This window comes from Toxorhynchites rutilus, chromosome 1 (assembly GCF_029784135.1).
Source record: "Toxorhynchites rutilus septentrionalis strain SRP chromosome 1, ASM2978413v1, whole genome shotgun sequence".
Lineage (NCBI taxonomy): Eukaryota > Metazoa > Arthropoda > Insecta > Diptera > Culicidae > Toxorhynchites > Toxorhynchites rutilus.
Window position 1 is genome coordinate 43,657,382 of NC_073744.1, and position 18,814 is coordinate 43,676,195.

The 18,814-nt window shown below is 38.9% G+C and overlaps 2 protein-coding genes across 2 annotated transcripts; one reads left to right on the forward strand and one right to left on the reverse strand.

Annotated features, from left to right (window-relative positions):
- Window positions 1-3,470: 3,470 nt before the first annotated feature.
- LOC129780458 (uncharacterized protein K02A2.6-like) lies at window positions 3,471-7,606 on the forward strand. The gene is made up of 4 exons (XM_055788759.1): window positions 3,471-3,541; window positions 3,995-5,159; window positions 5,225-7,263; window positions 7,321-7,606. Exons 1-4 carry the CDS (start codon window positions 3,471-3,473, stop codon window positions 7,604-7,606), a joined length of 3,561 nt encoding a protein of 1,186 aa, XP_055644734.1.
- Window positions 7,607-14,117: 6,511 nt separating this feature from the next.
- On the reverse strand, window positions 14,118-15,354 carry LOC129763177 (tRNA (cytosine(38)-C(5))-methyltransferase-like). The gene is made up of 2 exons (XM_055761988.1): window positions 15,236-15,354; window positions 14,118-15,170 (listed from the first exon to the last, which is right to left on the reverse strand). Exons 1-2 carry the CDS (start codon window positions 15,324-15,326, stop codon window positions 14,236-14,238), a joined length of 1,026 nt encoding a protein of 341 aa, XP_055617963.1. The 5' UTR covers window positions 15,327-15,354; the 3' UTR covers window positions 14,118-14,235.
- Window positions 15,355-18,814: the final 3,460 nt, after the last annotated feature.

Below are 18,814 nucleotides of genomic sequence, written 5' to 3' on the forward strand. Positions count from 1 at the left end.
TGCGGTTGAATTAGAACGGTTCCCAGCGAACCGCGTGTCGATCGTACAGCACAGCTGCAACGGTGTATGGCTCCACAGTGCGATGATGATTTCGATGACGATGATATGGCGATAAACACGCCAGCACACAGCGCCCGCGATGCAGGTCTTCTTCCTTCCGCTTTGTTTGCTTCACACTATTGCTGTCCAAAAATCCCGTTTGGGTGAAACAATTATTTCACCAGCAGCGAAAGTAACGGTATCACAATAGTATCACAAGATAACGGTATCACCAGACGGGAGAAAATACACCCGGCGGCCTCGACTTCACGAAGACGAATGAAGAAGACAACTTTATATTATAATGAAAAGTTTCAGTAATGATGTTGGAAATGTATAGACAAAGGGTTAAATAAAAGTCGGAAAAAAGTGTTTTAAGTGATTAAATAACATGATGTGAACATTTTCATTCAAATTTTAACATTTGAAAACTGGCTTCGTGTCTTCTAATATGATAGGTATTACACTAACGAGATAGGGACCCAAACTATGGTCCCTAATTGAAAGTCGCCACCAGACGTCGACACTATTCATTTTTCATCGCGAATTCACGCTTTGTCCAAAAAAACGTTTAGAAACGAAACCTAAACAATCAGTTGATAGATGTTTGACAAAGTAAAAACTATGTTCGAATTCGAAAATCAAATTAGTAAAGTAAACTTTTATTCATACGGATTCAAGTAAATACTAGAAAAGTTTACTTTACTTGGAAACGGGCAGAATAAGTAAATACTTTGTTTTATTCATACGACCTAATATTGAGTGTGTGTTTCAGATATTGAAATGTTGTACAATATATTGTATGATATCAAAAAAAAAGTCACAGGAGGGTTGTGTCCGAGACACGACCGCATAGTTGACGTAGGATTCCGTTAGGCTATCTGTTGATTTTGAATATGGATATTCACTTCTTCTAATATTTCTTCACTTTTCTAATTTTTCTCGCCGTATAAACTTTCCTTGGGTGAAAATGAATACAACAAAACAGACAGCTTAAACCGAATGATCCGTTCTCGAGCGGGAACACACCTCGTATCACTCACCTCACTTGCAATATAAAAATGCCCCCGATTTGCATATATATGCCATGCGGAGTTCACCCGGGCACCATGGTTTTGATGTCTCTGTTAGGGAACACTTTTCGGTGGGAACAAAAGCTCCCCCTACTTTCATGTATTTGCAATGTCGATTTCCCCAGGCACCTTGGTTTTGATGTCTCTGTTAGGGAACACATTTCGGTAAGAACAAAAGTTTGATGTCTCTGTTAGGAAACACATTTTGGTGGGAGCAAAAGCTCCCCCTTCTTTTATGTATTTGAAATGCCGATTTGCCCCAGGTTGCTTAGTTTTGATGTCTCTGTTAGGGAACCGCCGAATGTGTCGTCAATTTCGACCAATCCAAAGAGGGTATTTCTGTTAGGATAGGGGTTGAGATTTTTCAATTGTTCGATAGTTAGTTTCATGTCATACATTATTTTCTTTAATATAAAAAAATGCTATGGAGTGCCGAAATCGATTGACGCAAAAATTTCATCAATACATCATGAAATGACTGAGTAATAAGCGTTTGAAATTGGAAAATTTTCACGATGTGCTCGATTTTCGATTTTCAATTTGTACCCCAATATGTTTGCGACAGATATAATCCTACGTCAAAATTTAGATATTTATTGTGCAAAGCCTGCAATATTGCATGATCTATGTGTGACGTTGTGCAATATGGTGTCAGTTAATGTCAAAGCTCATGTTTACATTTACATCGTCTCGGGTGTAAAGTGAGTTTTATCCCAAAAAACAGGAAGTGGGTTATATCTATGGTATAACCGCAAGGGTGACGTAGGACTATCGTTGATTTAGAGATCATTTGTTTGAAGTTGAATCTGAATTCATTCTGAATGAATGAATATTTGGAGACCTTCGAAAACGAGAGCGTTACGTTGGAGGCACAAGGTTTTATGCATCCATTATTGGATACGGAAATATCCTACTGATGGGGAAGAATAATTCAGAAGCTATCCTGTTAATTGCGATTGATTGAAAAATCACAAAACCAAATGTATTTGGTCACAGTGTTACATGGATAGAAAACATTAAAATAAACTCTTTCACGTGAATGTATTTTTAAATTCCCAGAGGAACTGGCAGATTATTTTCAGTAGCGATTAGATATTTCCACATTTTCCTCGATACTGGAAACCCACCAGTGGTTTATGCAAACTCGATAACCATCTGTTAATAGCACTTTATGAAAACATATTTGGTCACAGTGTTACATGGATAGAAAACAACAAAATAAACTCTTTCACATGAATGTATTTTTTAAATTCCCAGAGGAACTGGCAGATTATTTTCAGTAGCGATTAGATATTTCCACATTTTCCTCGATACTGGAAGCCCACCAGTGGTTAATGCTAATTCGATAACCACCTGTTAATAGCACTTGATTGAAACATATTTGATCACAGTGTTACATGGATAGAAAACATCAAAATAAATTCTTTCACATGAATGTATTTTTAAATTCCCAGAGGAACTGACAGATTATTTTCAGTAACGATTGGATATTTCCACAGTTTCCTCGATACTGGAAGCCCACCAGTGGTTTATGCTAACTCTATAACCACCTGTTAATATCACTTGATTGAAACATATTTGGTCACAGTGTTGCATGGATAGAAAACATTCAAATAAACTCTTTCACATGAATGTATTTTTAAATTCCTAGAGGAACTGGCAGATTATTTTCCGGATCTTTCTCGATGCTGAATGGCATCCAAACGGAAAGAATTCCGTGCGTGTATGTGTGTGTGTGTGTGTGTAGCGGCTGCTTCGATTGTCACCTTCTCTTCTCCTGAAGGATCGGCTTCTCTGTGCTCCTCACAGTTTCAAACAAACTGCTTGCGTTTCAGGGCAGATCTCGATCCTTCGCCGTCCAGCACCCTCAGCAACGATGTTGTCTTGTCGATGTCCTCACGAAAAATGAATGCGTCTCACCCAGTGCTTGGATTTTGAATGAACTGAATATGAGCATATGCCCTTCATTCGTTTTCTCATTCATGTACGTTGCTCCCTTTGAACCATTCAACACTACGGTGCCAGGCGAATTGCCTTGATTCACTGCCATCGACATCGGTGAACCATCAACATTCGAAGCTTGAATTTTAAAAGAGGAGCTCGAGCATTCTAAGCTCATTCTTTCTTCTATTCGCTATGATACATACTAATGGACGTCATCCACTCACAACTGTAAACTAAATACAGGCGCTTGTGCTCTCTTAGCGGGCTGTGGCCGAGCCTTGGCTGCACATATGGTGCACGGGAGGAGAATTGAATTCTCGCGTAACTTTTGAAAAGGTCCAATATGTTGTGTCGTGTCCCTCGTCGAAAGCGATGAGACAGCACAGCTCTATCTAGGTGAAAATATTGGACGATATGGCAGCACGGCGAGGAAAGGGGACAGACAAGATAAGTACGTTCAAGCGTGAAGGTGAAAAATTATTACGGTGAATAAACGCAGAGTTAGACCAGTAAATCGTGTTTCTTTCAAACAATTCCGAACCCTACAAATTGGCGACGAGGACTGTGGAATCACGATGGAAGACGCTCGACCTCTCCCTCTCTTTCGCTGTGATGAAATTGAAAAGCAAAGGCTGTATAAGAATTGGAAGTCTTGGAAGGGTGCGTTAGAGTGTTATTTTGACGCCTATGGTATAGTTGACCAGAAGCAGAAAAGGGCAAAATTGCTCCATCTGGGTGGCCCACAACTGCAACGTGTGTTTGCCAATTTGCCGGACAGAGAAAATTTTCCTTTAGTGTTACTTGAGAAGCAATGGTATGATGTCGCAATCAATGCTCTGGACGCATTCTTCCAACCATATCGCCAAGACTGCTTAGAGATGCAAGTTAAGACAAGTAAAACAAAAGGAAGAGGAGAGATTCGCTGATTTCGTTCTAAGGTTGCGACAGCAGATATCCGATTGTGGTTTCGACAAGTACCCAGAAGAAGTGAAGACAACCTTGGTGGAGATATTCTTAATCGATGCCGTTATCGAAGGCTGTCTATCACAGGAACTGTGGCGTAGAATACTGCAACAGGATCGCTCCTTCTCGGAAGTTGAGGCTTTAGGCGTCACACTGGAAGGGATAGAAAACCAGGTGAAAAGTTTCGGCGGAAAGATAGACCAAGCGGACGTGAAGCAACAGGTTCTCAGAGTGAAAGATGAACCTGTTCCGAGTTTCCACAAAAATTTTCAAAATCCAATTGGAGTTAAGCGTAAATTCGAGAATAAAAGTGGATACAGCTGCTACAACTGTGGACGTCGGGATCATATTTCAACATCTGAAAAATGTCCAGCAAAAGGCAAGGTGTGTCATGCCTGTAAGCGAGTAGGACATTTTGAGTCATCGTGTCGCTCCAGAAATTCTAATAAGAAGATACCCCTTACAACAAAACAAGTACGTGACTCTGGCTCTGATGTGAATTTAATTCCTGATAACGTGTGGGAGCAGCTGAAGCAGTCAAACGTAGCTGTTTATCGATGTGTCAAAGGAAGCGAAAAAGTTCTTAAAGGATATGGTAATGACAACCCCTTAACAATTCTCGGTTCTTTTGTGACGGATGTCAAAGTTGGCAAAAAATCAGTTCGCGCTGAATTTTTCGTAATCAAAGGGGGCCAACGCAGTATTTTGGGAGATGAAACATCGAAGGAGCTAGGTATTTTGCTAGTTGGATTGCACATCAATCGTATAGCTTCCGAAGCTGAATCGTTTCCTAAGATCAAGGATGTCCAGGTGCAGATCCACACAGACCCAGAAATCAAACCCGTGTTCCAGCCGATTAGGCGCATTCCAATTCCCTTAGAAGCTGCGGTAGACCAGAAACTAAATCATCTATTGGCGAAGGACATAATTGAAGTAAAACAAGGCCCTGCTTCTTGGGTTTCACCACTTGTAGTGGTTGGAAAAAGTAACGGAGAACCAAGGGTTTGCCTTGACCTACGACGAGTCAACAAAGCTGTGCTGCGAGAGCGCCATCCGATGCCTGTCGTTGATGAGTACCTGGCCAGGCTTGGCAAAGGCAAACTTTGGAGCAAGTTAGATATTAAAGACGCTTTCTTGCAGGTGAGTTATTGAAGGTTTACCATTGAATAAATTTTCATATCTAAAACACATTTGGGTTTTATTAGGTTGAATTAGCTCCGGAATCAAGAGATATCACAACGTTTATTACTAACAAAGGACTTTTCTGTTTTAAACGGCTTCCTTTTGGATTAGTTATAGCCCCTGAACTGTTCCAAAAGGTCATGGATCAAATATTAGTTGGGTGTGCAGGTACCTACTGGTATCTTGACGATGTAATTGTGGAAGGAAGGAACCAAAAAGGGCATGATGAACGCTTAGAGGAGGTGCTACGACGTTTGAAGGACAGATCTGTGGAATTAAACTGGGAGAAGTGTGTTTTTCGGGTGGATAAGGTTGAATTTCTGGGACACACAATTTCTGCTCTTGGTATCGCACCATCTATTTCCAAAGTTGAAGCGATTTTGTCATTTCGTCAACCAGAAAGTGAATCAGAAGTTCGAAGTTTCCTGGGTTTGGCGAACTATTTAAACAAATTTCTACCTAATCTGGCCACACTAGACGAACCTTTGCGAAAACTTACGAGAAAGGATTCAACCTTTCTTTGGACGAATGAACAGCAAGTGTCTTTCGAGCGTATTAAAGCTTCAATGGCTAATGTCCAAAACTTGGGATTCTTTAATGAAATGGACCGTACAGCAATAATGACTGACGCAAGTCCAACAGGTCTCGGAGCATTATTACTACAAACCGATATGTCAGGGTGCAGTAGAATTGTCCACTGTGCATCCAAATCGCTAACGGACACAGAGAAAAAATACTGCCAAACCGAAAAGGAGGCTCTGGCAATCGTTTGGGCGGTGGAACGTTTCTACACATATCTTTATGGAAGTGAATTCGACATTCTCACCGATTGTAAGGCATTGGAGTATTTGTTTACCGTTCGTTCCAGGCCTTGTGCCAGAATTGAGCGGTGGGTTTTGAGAATCCAGACATTTGACTATGAAATAATCTACATACCGGGTGAGAAGAATGTAGCGGATGTTTTGTCACGACTGAGCACCCTTAAATCAGTTCCTTTTGACCCTTCTGAGGAAATCACTATTAAACAAGTAGCGATAGACGCTGCTACAACCGCTGCATTGGATTGGAAAGAAATTGTCAGAGCATCCCGCGATGATGCAGAAATACGTCATGTTTTAGAATGCCTAGATCTCGACAAAGTCGAAGAGTTGCCACTTGCTTTCCGCATAGTAGCCAATGAGCTTTGCCGTTGCGATGACGTTCTCTTGAGAACCAACAGAATCGTAATACCTACGGTTTTACGAGAGCGGATATTACGTGTTGCTCACGAGGGACATATCGGGACACGCATGATGAAATCGCATCTACGGAGTGCTGTATGGTGGCCAAAAATGGATGTATCGGTGGAAGAGTTTGTTAAACGATGTCGTTCTTGTACTTTGGTTGCTGCTCCTGAACCGCCCACACCGATGGTCCGTAAAGAAATGCCTTATGGACCCTGGGAAGAAATAGCGGCAGATTTCTTGGGACCACTACCGAACGGTCAAACGCTTTTTGTCGTTGTTGACTATTATAGTCGCTTCATTGAAGTATGTAAGATAACGCAGACTACTGCAAGAGAAACCATTCTGCAACTTTCTAGAATTTTCACCAGATACGGTGTACCATTGACTTTGCGTGCTGACAACGCTCCACAGCTGAATACAGTCTGTGAAGAAATCAAGGTTTTCTGTGAAGATATGGGAATAAAGTTGATAAACACAATACCCTACTGGCCACAGCAAAACGGTAAGGTTGAGCGACAAAACCGTTCCATACTGAAAAGGTTAACGAATGCTCAGGAATTGGGGCAAGATTGGAGAAGAGTTTTGGACCAATATATATTGTCGTACCATTCAACTCCGCATCCGACCACTGGCCGCTCTCCATTTGACCTAATGTTTGGAAGGAGGGTACGCAACAAACTTCCCCAAATTCCTCGCGAAGTGCACTGTGACGAAGCAGTTAGTGATTTTGACCGAACACAAAAAGAAAAAGGTAGGATCTATGCAGATCACAAACGGAAAGCTCGTAGAAGTGACATCGAGGAAGGAGATAAGGTATTAGTCAAACGGTTTAGAAAGTAAAACAAGCTTAGCACAGATTTTAGTCCCGAAGAACATATTGTTATGCGACGTAGTGGGGCTGATGTGACATTGCGATGTCTGGAAACTGGTAAAGAGTACCGCCGCAATGTGGCACATCTTAAGAAGTTACCAGATTTATCACCAGCGACTGAATCGACCAACGAGAGTGCACCGATCCCAAGACTTTCGCTAGAGGATGGATTGCATCAGGATTCCGAGAACGACCGACAATCGAACATTGAAGGACATACAGAGGACAATGAATCATACGATAGAAGGCAACAAGTGAAACGCAGCAGGAAGGAGCCCAACAAATTCAAGGACTATCTTCCGCACTGAAAATAAAAGTAAAAGGGGGATTGTGGTGTCGTGTCCCTCGTCGAAAGCGATGAGACAGCACAGCTCTATCTAGGTGAAAATATTGGACGATATGGCAGCATTGGAGGCGAATGAACTGCAAAGTTTAAAGCCTCTTAAAAACAAAGAAAAGAAAAATATGGCAGCACGTCGAGGAAAGGGGACAGACAAGATAAGTACGTTCAAGCGTGAAGGTGAAAAATTATTACGGTGAATAAACGCAGAGTTAGACCAATAAATCGTGTTCTTTCAAACAATTCCGAACCCTACACAATATAACATTTTCGTCAACTCGAGAAAAATGAAGTTGAAGGCCCGAACATTATTCCGCGAATTGTCTTAAAAGGTATCGATCTTTATCACTACTTTTACCACTAGCAGCCAATAATAACTCTGAAAAACCAATCGTAACAGTTGTTCCGTGATTTGAGCTTAAATTTGAAGCCTCGGAGCGAAAAATGTTACATTGGACGTTTTAACTGCCCCTGTTTGCACATTGGACATATTACGTTTCACGATAAGATTTTGAAACTAACTACTGAAGAACAATCGAAACATCAGCATTTCATTCTAAAGACAGATTATTATTGTCATCACTCGTTGAATTGCACTGACATAGATCACAACACCTGAAAGAAACAAAAACTCAAAACGACCGAAGTACGACTTCGTGTTGTTTCGATTGCTTTGTTACTTTGGACGTTTCGACCGTCGGAGGAAAGAGGCGTCTGAAGTAACAGCCGAGTGCTTAAAATCCGAATCTGTACATTGGATATTTTTTGCATCGGCGATTAAAAGATGAAGAAGATAGATACGTGAACGATTGTTTTTGTAATGCATTCAATGATTGAAAACTAATAGCGTGCATCCATTAACTCGATTTGTTTACATTTGTTACATAGGACCTTTTCAAAAGTTACGCGAGAATTGAAGCATTTTTTTAGTTTCGCATGTATTTTATTCACAGCAAACTACTAGGCTTAAACGTGAAGTTTATTAAACTTTTAATGTCATAACGTTTTATTTGAACGTTACGTATCTTTCAGGTAATAATATGAAACTTGAACTATTAATGTTAGTTCAAATATTCTATTTATAACAAGTTAATCTACCTAACAATGGTTTTAGGCTCGAATTATCTCCACCAAAATAGGTTTTTCAGAAAATCATCATAATTTTTGAACTTCAATAGTTGGGCTATGTTGTTTCATTTAGGAATGTAACACGGATTACATTTTCCTTTTCAACTGCAAACCGGAAATTGGTGCGTTAGTGCGCTTTTTATAAAGTAAAAAACTTTAGTACGCGAAGATAAGCGCTTTGGTGTTGCATGTATTGACATAAACTTATATACAGTATCAGAACAAAGTCATTCCTTATACTTCTATTAGGCATGGTAGAGTTTGATGAAAGGCACGACTTGACAAACCTGACCCAAAAAAGTTATTCGATATACAATTTTGGACTCAAAACTTTATACAGTTTGAAAGAGAAATATTTTTTTAATGTTTCGAATATGACTTATTTCGAAAAAAAAGTTACCTTTTAACGTTAAGGTGAAATATAAGTGCCTATTATAAGTACAGTGGGGTGAAAATCGTGACTTTTGAAGATTTAGTTGAATTTTTACCAGGATTTTTTTATATCGATTTTGCAGCAAAATTAAGAAAGACAGAAGTTGAGTGTTGAAGAACAAATTGTAGAGAACTAGAGAACTTTAATCCAATCGATAGAAACAATAATGTTTAATATGAATTTCTGGGATAAAACTAATAACATATTGAAAATTACAAACTTTTAAGTTTTTTACTTCCAAAATGTTATTTAAATACACTAATTTAGATGTTCCAGTACTTTATTCTTTAGCGTACTTTTTAATGTAGATCCAGTTAGAGGCAACAGAGTCTGAAACAACAAAAAGTTCTATAACTCTGTCATTGTTGAAATTCAAACATATGCGTAGAAGGATTTTTCTCATCAAATATGATCGTCTATCATCTCCTGAGAGATTCTGAATAAATTTATTTTTTTTTCGTATGAGAAAGGTGTGACTTTAAGAAATGAATCAAAAAATTAAATTCTACTTTTATATTAAAAAAACGAAAATATATGCATAAAAAACGAATAGAACAATGTTTTTGACTCGATAAAATACAGAATTCGATTATATACAGTTCAAAGTTCGTAAAAAGTTCGGTATGTATATTAGCAAATTTCGAAACTGTAAGAAAGTATGAAACGCTGTTGAAAACTATAGAGAAACTGCTATACGCGATGTCCAGAACAACAACGACATACTGCTTCGCATAGTAGTTTCAAAACAATTGATTGTTATTCAAGCAATAATTCCAAGAGTATAAATCTAAACATTTAATTTTTAAACGATTTTTTAATAAAACTTGTCATTATCGATGCGCGTTTTTATTAAAAACATAATCGAAGTTACAGAAAGACATAGACAAGTTTGTTAGAAAAAACATTATATCGTTCCTATTACACGATATTGCAATGAATTCGATGTTTTGAGGTAAGTTTACTGCTTGTTTTATTCACGTGAATACATTCCTCGTACAGCGAAATACAGCAAATATGTACAGTTGTCTACCGTAAATTTCTTGGTGGAAGGAGTAATATTACATATCAATCCAGTATATAACGTATGAACGTTAAGTTATGAAATATCATTAAAGATAATTATACAGTAATTCAAGTGAGAATGAAAATATCTTATAATTTATCGAACATTGCATCGCTCACCCAATCATCGCATTATATTCACATAAACTTAAACTCAAAACATATGAAGGAGTACCTTATGAATCTGCTTCAAAATAATGTCGACGATATTAATACAAAAAGTGCGACACACGGATCGCGCGCATTTCTAAAATATAGATTCTAGCTGGCTCAAATGAAATACACTTGAGGAATTATTTGCATTCAAATTCAGTAGCACACACTGAATTTGAATGATTCAACTGCAAACTGGCACGTGAATCTCATATGCTACTGAACCAAATATACTGCTTACAGCCTACGTTCAGGGGATAAAAAAGAATTGCTAGACTCTCTTCCAAATAGTCTCACGACTTTTTAGCGTTATGAGTACAAATTCTTCAGCACATATGGATGGACACAATCGTTCTCACTTTTATTTCTCGTGTGGTATCTTCAGCGCGAACAGCAGTTGCTTGGTACGTTAGTGTGAGAGGTTTAGAGCAACTGAACTGTTTTACGGTTCGTTCATTCAAATTTGAATGAATGGTGAAAGCACTGGTCTCACCACCAGAATATCGCTTAAGTATGCTTTTTGTGCGTGATTGAATCGAGAGAAGGTGTGGTTTACGATGGCAATTTGGAAGGCAAACTAGAGGGAAATGAACTCTCTGAGCTCGGAACTTTCGGCGACTGAGCAATAATCGATTGCGGGCGCATACAATATTGGATACGGAAATATCCTACTGATGGAGAAGAATAATCTTTAGAAGCTATCCTCTTAATTGCGATTGATTGAAAAATCACAAAACCAAATGTATTTGGTCACAGTGTTACATGGATAGAAAACATTAAAATAAACTCTTTCACATGAATGTATTTTTAAATTCCCAGAGGAACTAGCAGATTATTTTCAGTAACGATTGGATATTTCCACATTTTCCTCGATACTGAAAGCCCATGCTAACTCGATAACCACCTGTTAATAGCACTTGATTGAAACATATTTAGTCACGGTGTTACATGGATAGAAAACATTCAAATAAACTCTTTCACATATCCTTAAGCACATCATTGGGGCCCTTACAGCCCGTTGATGAATTGACAAATAAATAAATAAATAAACATGAATGTATTTTTAAATTCCTAGAGGAACTGGCAGATTATTTTCCGGATCTTTCTCGATGCTGAATGGCATCCAAACGGAAAGAATTCCGCGCGTGTATGTGTGTGTGTGTGTGTGTAGCGGCTGCTTCGAGATCTTCCCGGGGAACCGTTTGTGGCATCACTCTCCTCCTAATGGATTCCCTTCTGGCCTAAGGTGCACAAACAGGCTCTTGGTGACACCGTTCATCCGCGCTTTCATGATAAATGAAGAGCTTCACCATAACAGCGACAACATGCTCCAATCGCTGTTCAATTAGAACTGAGTGGATTTCCGAGCGGCGCTCGCTTATATACCGATTGGTGATTTCAATATCCTGATTTGAAAGCAAATTTAAGCCTATTGAAACAGGTTTTTGGATCAGAAAGTAACAAGTATAGAACGCGTTTTGACGTAGGACTACGTCTTTCATTTCTATACCGGGGTGTAAAATCAAAGTTTCGAAAACGAAAGCGTTACGCCGGAGACCGAGATTTTGAGTGTTAATAGCTCCTAAACAACTGAACGAAATGGTATGATAAACCCTTCATTCGAAAGATAAAATGTCTACGCGTTCTATACTTGTTACTTTTTGATCCAAAAACTTGTTTCAATAGTCTTAAATTTGCTTTCAAAATAGGCTATTGAAATCACCAATCGGTATATAAGCGAGCGCCGCTCGGAAATCCACTCAGTTATAATTGAACAGCGATTGGAGCATGTTGTCGCTGTTGTGGTGAAGCTCTTCATTTATCATGAAAGCGCGGATGAACGGTGTCACCAAGAGCCTGTTTGTGCACCTTAGGCCAGAAGGGAATCCATCAGGAGGAGAGTGATGCTACAAACGGTTCCCCGGGAAGATCTCGAAGCAGCCGCTACACACACACACATACACGCACGGAATTCTTTCCGTTTGGATCGAGAAAGATCCGGAAAATAATCTGCCAGTTCCTCTAGGAATTTAAAAATGCATTCATGTGAAAGAGTTTATTTGGTTGTTTTCTATCCATGTAACACTGTGACCAAATATGTTTCAATCAAGTGCTATTAACAGATGGTTATCGAGTTAGCATTAACCACTGGTGGGATTCCAGTATCGAGGAAAATGTGGAAATATCTAATCGTTACTGAAAATAATCTGCCAGTTCCTCTGGGAATTTAAAATTACATTCATATGAAAGAGTTTATTTTAATGTTTTCTATCCATGTAACACTGTGACCAAATACATTAGGTTTTGTGATTTTTCAATCAATCGCAATCAACAGGATAGCTTCTGAAGATTATTCTTCCCCATCAGTAAGATATTTCCGTATCCAATATTGGATGCATAAAACCTTGTGCCTCCAACATAACGCTCTCGTTTTCGAAGTTCTCCAAATATTCATTCATTCAGAATGAATTCAGATTCAACTTCATACAAATGATCTCTGAATCAACGATAGTCCTACGTCACCCTTGCGGTTATACCATAGATATAACCCACTTCCTGTTTTTGGTTTTTGGATCAGAAAGTAACAAGTATAGAACGCGTAGACATTTTATCTTTCGAATGAAGTGTTTATCATACCATTCCGTTCAGTTGTTTAGGAGCTATTAACACTCAAAATCTCGGTCTCCGGCGTAACGCTTTCGTTTTCGAAACTTTGATTTTACACCCCGGTATAGAAATGAAAGACGTAGTCCTACGTCAAAAAATCACAGACTGTTTTTCGAGGACGCGTGTGTCGCGATGGCCATCAAAAACGCCGACGGGAATTTTATTCTCGAGTTTATTGAGACTAATCACTTCCGGCATTATGGGATATCAAGTGTCTGGTTCCAACAGCCGGGTGACGTCTTTAGAGAACCCCCATTGAACTGACAGGAGCCAACATATTGGGTATCCCACTGACATTTTCCCTTTGTTTTCATATGAATTGGGTATCCCACTGACAGTTCTGCTTGAGATTTTGCTAACGATCCTAGCATCAATCATAGCACCCGGCTGGGTTCCAACAAGTACTTGCGATGAAATATTGAACGTCAGTAGCCAGCCTTGCACAATATTCAGGACTGTCTTCAATATCATCCCCAAATGATTCAATTTCATTGCACAAATAAGACTGTGACGCCATAATATTGTACGTCTGTGGACAACCTTCAATAGTAATGTCAATAAATACACACAATAGTATTGTGCGTGTATGGGGCGCTTTACACTCTCTGCAACCCTGCCGTTCCACATCTCCGTTGCTCTTCAGCTCCTCAGCTCATCAGCTGCGATGTGATTTTTTGTAGCAAACATATAACTCTTTGAAATTTTGTCTTTCGAATAAAATAATTATCATACCACTCCGTTCAGCTGACAATGAGGTATTAACGTTTAAAACCTGGCACTCCAGCGCCACACTCTCGCTTTCGAAACATTGAATTTACATTCCGGTACAGGAATTAAATACGTAGTCCTACGTCAAAAACGTGAATGTTCGAAGGTATTGATATCAAAAAAAACGTTTTGAGCGAGGCGAACTTTGCCGTGTCAGCTAGTATTGAATAAATTTGAATAAATGTATTTCTTCGTGAAAAGATGCGGGCACGAGATGTTTTTTTTAAATCTTGTAGATTGGCGTTGTTTTATTTTACACTACGGATGCACTAAAACTAAAAATGGTAAGAACTCAAAACTCGGATAAAATGAAAACTACGTTGATTATTAGTGAAATTTCAGTCAGATTTCAGAGAGCAAATACAGATGTATGTTCAAGGATAAAACTATTCGATTTCGCCGATCAAAGAAGCAAGAACTAGCACATTCGAGCTGTTCCCCAGTATTTCATAGCACTGTTCGTCAGTTGTCCCGCTCGGAAAGCTGAAATCCTCCGGGAAACACATCAGTCGCGCAATCTCTCGGGGGGTGAAGTAACGCATTTTAAGCCTTTCCAGGAAGAGCATCCGATGCTCTTCGCACTCAGCACACCTCATGTTCCTATATTCGGAATCAAAATCCGCTCTCAACAATGGACAATAAATCGAACCAGTTCCGCCGGTGTAGAGTGTGTAAAATTTTGTGAAACAACTTGAGTTGGTTGAATCTGGCGTGCAGATGTCTATCATGCGTAGTCTCATCCGTAAGACAGCCAGATTGATTAGATACTTGTCCAGATGCTTACCCTCGCGTTCTACTATTTCACCAATGGTTTTTAACGGGACCATGTGGTTAACATTCGGTTGCTTAATTATGCTTCCAGCGGGAGTGTCGAACGGGGTGCGTTTGGCTACACAGTAGTACCGGCGGCGGGTGTTCGGTACTCCGAAATCGTCAGGTGACAAAACATACTCCCTGTAGTGGAAACCAGCGGTACTAAGTCGTCTTTTGTACAGTTTGCGTGACTCTGAGCGCACGAAACCTTTCACATTCTCCATAAGAATGAATTGAACAGTGTGCAGTTCATCCAGCATGTTGCAAATGTGCACGAACGGATTCCCTTGGTGGTCGTTAACGTTCTCAGAGGCCCCATTGCAACTGAAGAGTTGGCTCGGCGGTGACATGAGGATAACCTCTACGTCTAACTCGGTGATGCGTCTCGCTGTCAGGCCAAGAATGTCCTCATTTTTGGCAGTGTCCGGACCAAAGTTGTGGTTGTAGATACTATTAGCAACGGGATCAATATCTATTGCTGCTATTATTTCGAATAGTCTACCGAATCCTGCAAATCAAACGCGTGATCGAGGTGAGAAGTTGCTTTGAGAAATTGAATAGGATAATGATTACTTTGAATAGCCCAGCGCATGCTCCCAATTCCACTGAACAATTCTAACACTCGATATGTCTTTTTTTGTTCATCTTTCTTTGTTGAATTCATGATAATTTTTTTTAAATTTCTATGGTCTGGTTACTTGTACGCAATTTTCCAGGAAGCGTGTGTTATTGGAAAAAACCAATATTAAAGACTACAGGTGATGCGGATAGTAAACTAGTGTAAGTGAAACTGCTATTGGCGATCTAAGCGTAAGGCTGATGTCACATTAGGCGGATTCACCGCCGCGGATTCACCGCCGCGGATTCCGCGAGTAAAACCGCAGCGGAGGATCTACAGTGTATTGTGAATGAGCCATGTCACACAGAGCGGGGTGGTTTTGGAAGCGATTTCATATCCGCGACGGAGGCTCGATGAAATGAAGCTCCGCGGCGGTTTTCATTGCGGAGTGTGTATGAGTGTTCGTGTATTATGCATCAATATTGTCGAACACACACACACTTGAAATCTACAGTCATTTTTCAACAACAAATAACAAGATCCCGTAATTTACTCGCAAGAGTATTATTTTATCGATTTTCAAGAAATAAATGATTCGGTAAGTCTATATAACTCAATCAATTTAATATAACGTTTATTTTTGACGATTTTTTTCCAGCATCGCAGCCGTGGCCACTAAGAGCATTCCTCTAGCAGCCATAAGAGCGGGCGCAGATTTTTTAATTAGCTGTTCGTCGAAAGCCAATTGTCGAATTTCCCAACATTATACTGGAAAACGGACGAAAAAGCTTTGTTCTGTTGTTGGGTGATAGGGTGATATTGAAACGGTTTTCGAATGATTAAAATAAATTCCATTCTTCGAAAATAGAGTTTGAAGTCGGAATATTGTTTTTTGAACACTTTCTTGTAGTTAATAATTTTGTGGCTTACATCTCGGCTTGACATACATGTTTAGGAGTTCCGGAAACAACAGTTTACATACGTATAGCACCTAAATCTTCGATACGTTGGTGACGATCGGCAACTGTGGCAACGCGAGTAGTGCGCGAATCTACCACAAACGTTGCAAAGGGCCACATCAAATCCTTCAGAAGATATCAAAATAAGTGATAAGTGTCCATTAAACTTTATCAAACTGTTCGCCAAAATTATCACTCACGTAATGTGAAACCACACGGTAATACTTTATGAGACCATTGTGGTTGATTGATTTCGGGATTCCTATTTGTAGAGTAAACGTTTTCCCTGACTCTGGATGAGAATTTCCAATTCCAATTACAGCTAATAATTATTCAGTGCCTCCTCAAACCTTCTCGACGATTTAAGTGTTGATTATAATATTCGATAACTCAAACATGTATTTGTATTTTTCAATGTATTAAGAATGACTAATCCAAAGAAGCAAGTTCGGATGCATGCTCAAGAGTAAGCTAGAAAATTCATAGCTCCTGCATGCAAAAATTACACTGGAATGCCCGAAAGTGCGGTTTTCTTCCGTGTTCCACCCATTAATTGTAAGGTGTATCAAAAATAGGCCCGAATCAAAGTGGAATCACCAATTTTTAATCATCAAATCACAGACGATGTGGATGTTCGGAATGTCTTCTTTCAGACCCATCTTTTGAATGACAAAGAAGTTAATAAATGGGTCCATTTATTATTACCGTCGATAACTTTACTTGAGGGGATTTGTTCTGCCGATTGGTAATTTCATTTCAATGAAAATAAAAAGTAATTGTAGTTTCAACAATATTTTTGTTGCGAAAATTAGTGCATTCATTCCGTCAACCCCAAGAAAAAGCGACATATCTAAATCTCTATCTTCAACCAACCATCGATTTGCCATCGAACCACATCTTATTCAAGGAAATCTCCATTAATTTTCTTTCTATCTATTCAGTGGGCACTAATTCCCAACAACAAAGTGAAGGGCATAACTGAAAAGAGACAGGAATGGTTTACAATTTCAATGGAGTGAATTACTATTTGCACAGTTTCATATTTATTTGTTCAAGATAACAACTTTTTAATCATTTTATCAAAAAAAAAAGATTTTTAAGTTTTTAACCACAATCAATTCGCATTGTTCCACCAGGGGATTCATTTTTCTTTTGTAACAATTAAACAATTCAGTTTCTTTGTTATACCTGGTGGATGCGACGTTCAAAGCCCACATGCTCCAATACTGATCTATTTTCTTACCCCAGATTTGTTTTTCATGTAGATGCACAACGAGTAACAGTTGCTGACAGTTATTCTAACTGATTGCTCAATTTTCCATTTATTTGTATTATGTTTCTTAGTGGCAAAAACTATGGCGATGGATTTATCCGAGTTAACCTCTACGTGCTTCTTGAAATACTCTGCTTCCGATTGTGAACCAAACTAAACAGATTCTGTTTGAATGTGACAGGTTTTTCTCGACAAACAATCAGAGAATTCTTTTGTCGACCAATAACTATCGAGTTCGCATTCATTATCAAGTTGCAGTGTCCTGTTCGGATGCAGTTTTAGTGGATTCATGAATCTTCCACTTAGTTGTTTTGCTAAGGCGGATCCACCGGCAACTAAAAAGGGAACAAAACGATAGCTTTCTATACTTTTATATACTGTTCAAACATCAAATTGTTCATACCATTAAGAATTATTTTATTCGAATCTGCCAGTATTTCCTGTGGTTCGTCACTTCCACCTCTCGGCTTCCTGACGCAGCATAAATCTGCTACACGTTTGGCTCCCCATGTTTTGTTTTTTTTTTGGGATTTTGATATTCCCCAAGCCTGTATCACATCTGTGCATGATAAGTATTCCAACTTCCGATATCTGAAAATTTTTAATTGAAACTATGCTGCAGTTGCTGTGATGTTTATGTATACATTATACGTACCTTTCCATATGTAGCAGGCATGCGATTATATGTTTGCAGTATCCTGTCGGAAGTGCTTCCTCCAAATTTTCAGTTAATTTTGTGCGGGATGTTTCCGGGGTTCGATGACTGGTTTACATACGTTTAAATGGATAGTATGTTGTTCTCATTACTTTTCCAACCGATACCTTCGATACCTTCCCCTACGTAATACAGAATATCCATGATTGTGATGTTGATGTCCTTGTCTTGATCTGCGAATTTGGTAGCAAAAAAAAACAGTTGAACTCTGTTATAAGAAATGTGATATATTTTTTGCTTTTTCTTTCCTGGTGATATATTCCCCATTCCAAAAAAAATTCTTTTTCAGAAAAAAGCGACTGAAACATTAATTAACATTAACACTCTTTTTAACGGTAATTGACATATTCGGTTAATGTTTGTATCATTTTCATAGTTTGAAAACTAAACACAGATGGCGCATCGAGCTTTCGTTAGATCGCCAATTGACAAATTTACATTAGATTTGCAACTAGATGGCTCAGTAAGCAAAATGATATTTATGCATAAAAAAACATCATTTTACTTAGGGTGCTAATACACTGTTTGACCGAAGCCAAATATTTGACTCTTTTTGACAGATAAAATTTGGTCAACGTGTACTGATCAAATATATTCTACACAAAACACGACAAGCAAATATTCAATTATTGGTTGCCTAAAATAT

Excerpts from the sequence above, each read along its gene's own strand:
- LOC129780458 (XM_055788759.1), top strand. The coding sequence starts at position 3,471 with ATGGCAGCACGGCGAGGAAAGGGGACAGACAAGATAAGTACGTTCAAG. Across the intron at positions 3,542-3,994 it reads GAAGGTGAAAAATTATTACG|GTTGCGACAGCAGATATCCG; the intron begins GTGAATAAACGC and ends TTTCGTTCTAAG. Across the intron at positions 5,160-5,224 it reads TTAAAGACGCTTTCTTGCAG|GTTGAATTAGCTCCGGAATC; the intron begins GTGAGTTATTGA and ends GGGTTTTATTAG.
- LOC129763177 (XM_055761988.1), bottom strand. The coding sequence starts at position 15,326 with ATGAATTCAACAAAGAAAGATGAACAAAAAAAGACATATCGAGTGTTA. Across the intron at positions 15,171-15,235 it reads CATGCGCTGGGCTATTCAAA|GATTCGGTAGACTATTCGAA; the intron begins GTAATCATTATC and ends TTTGATTTGCAG.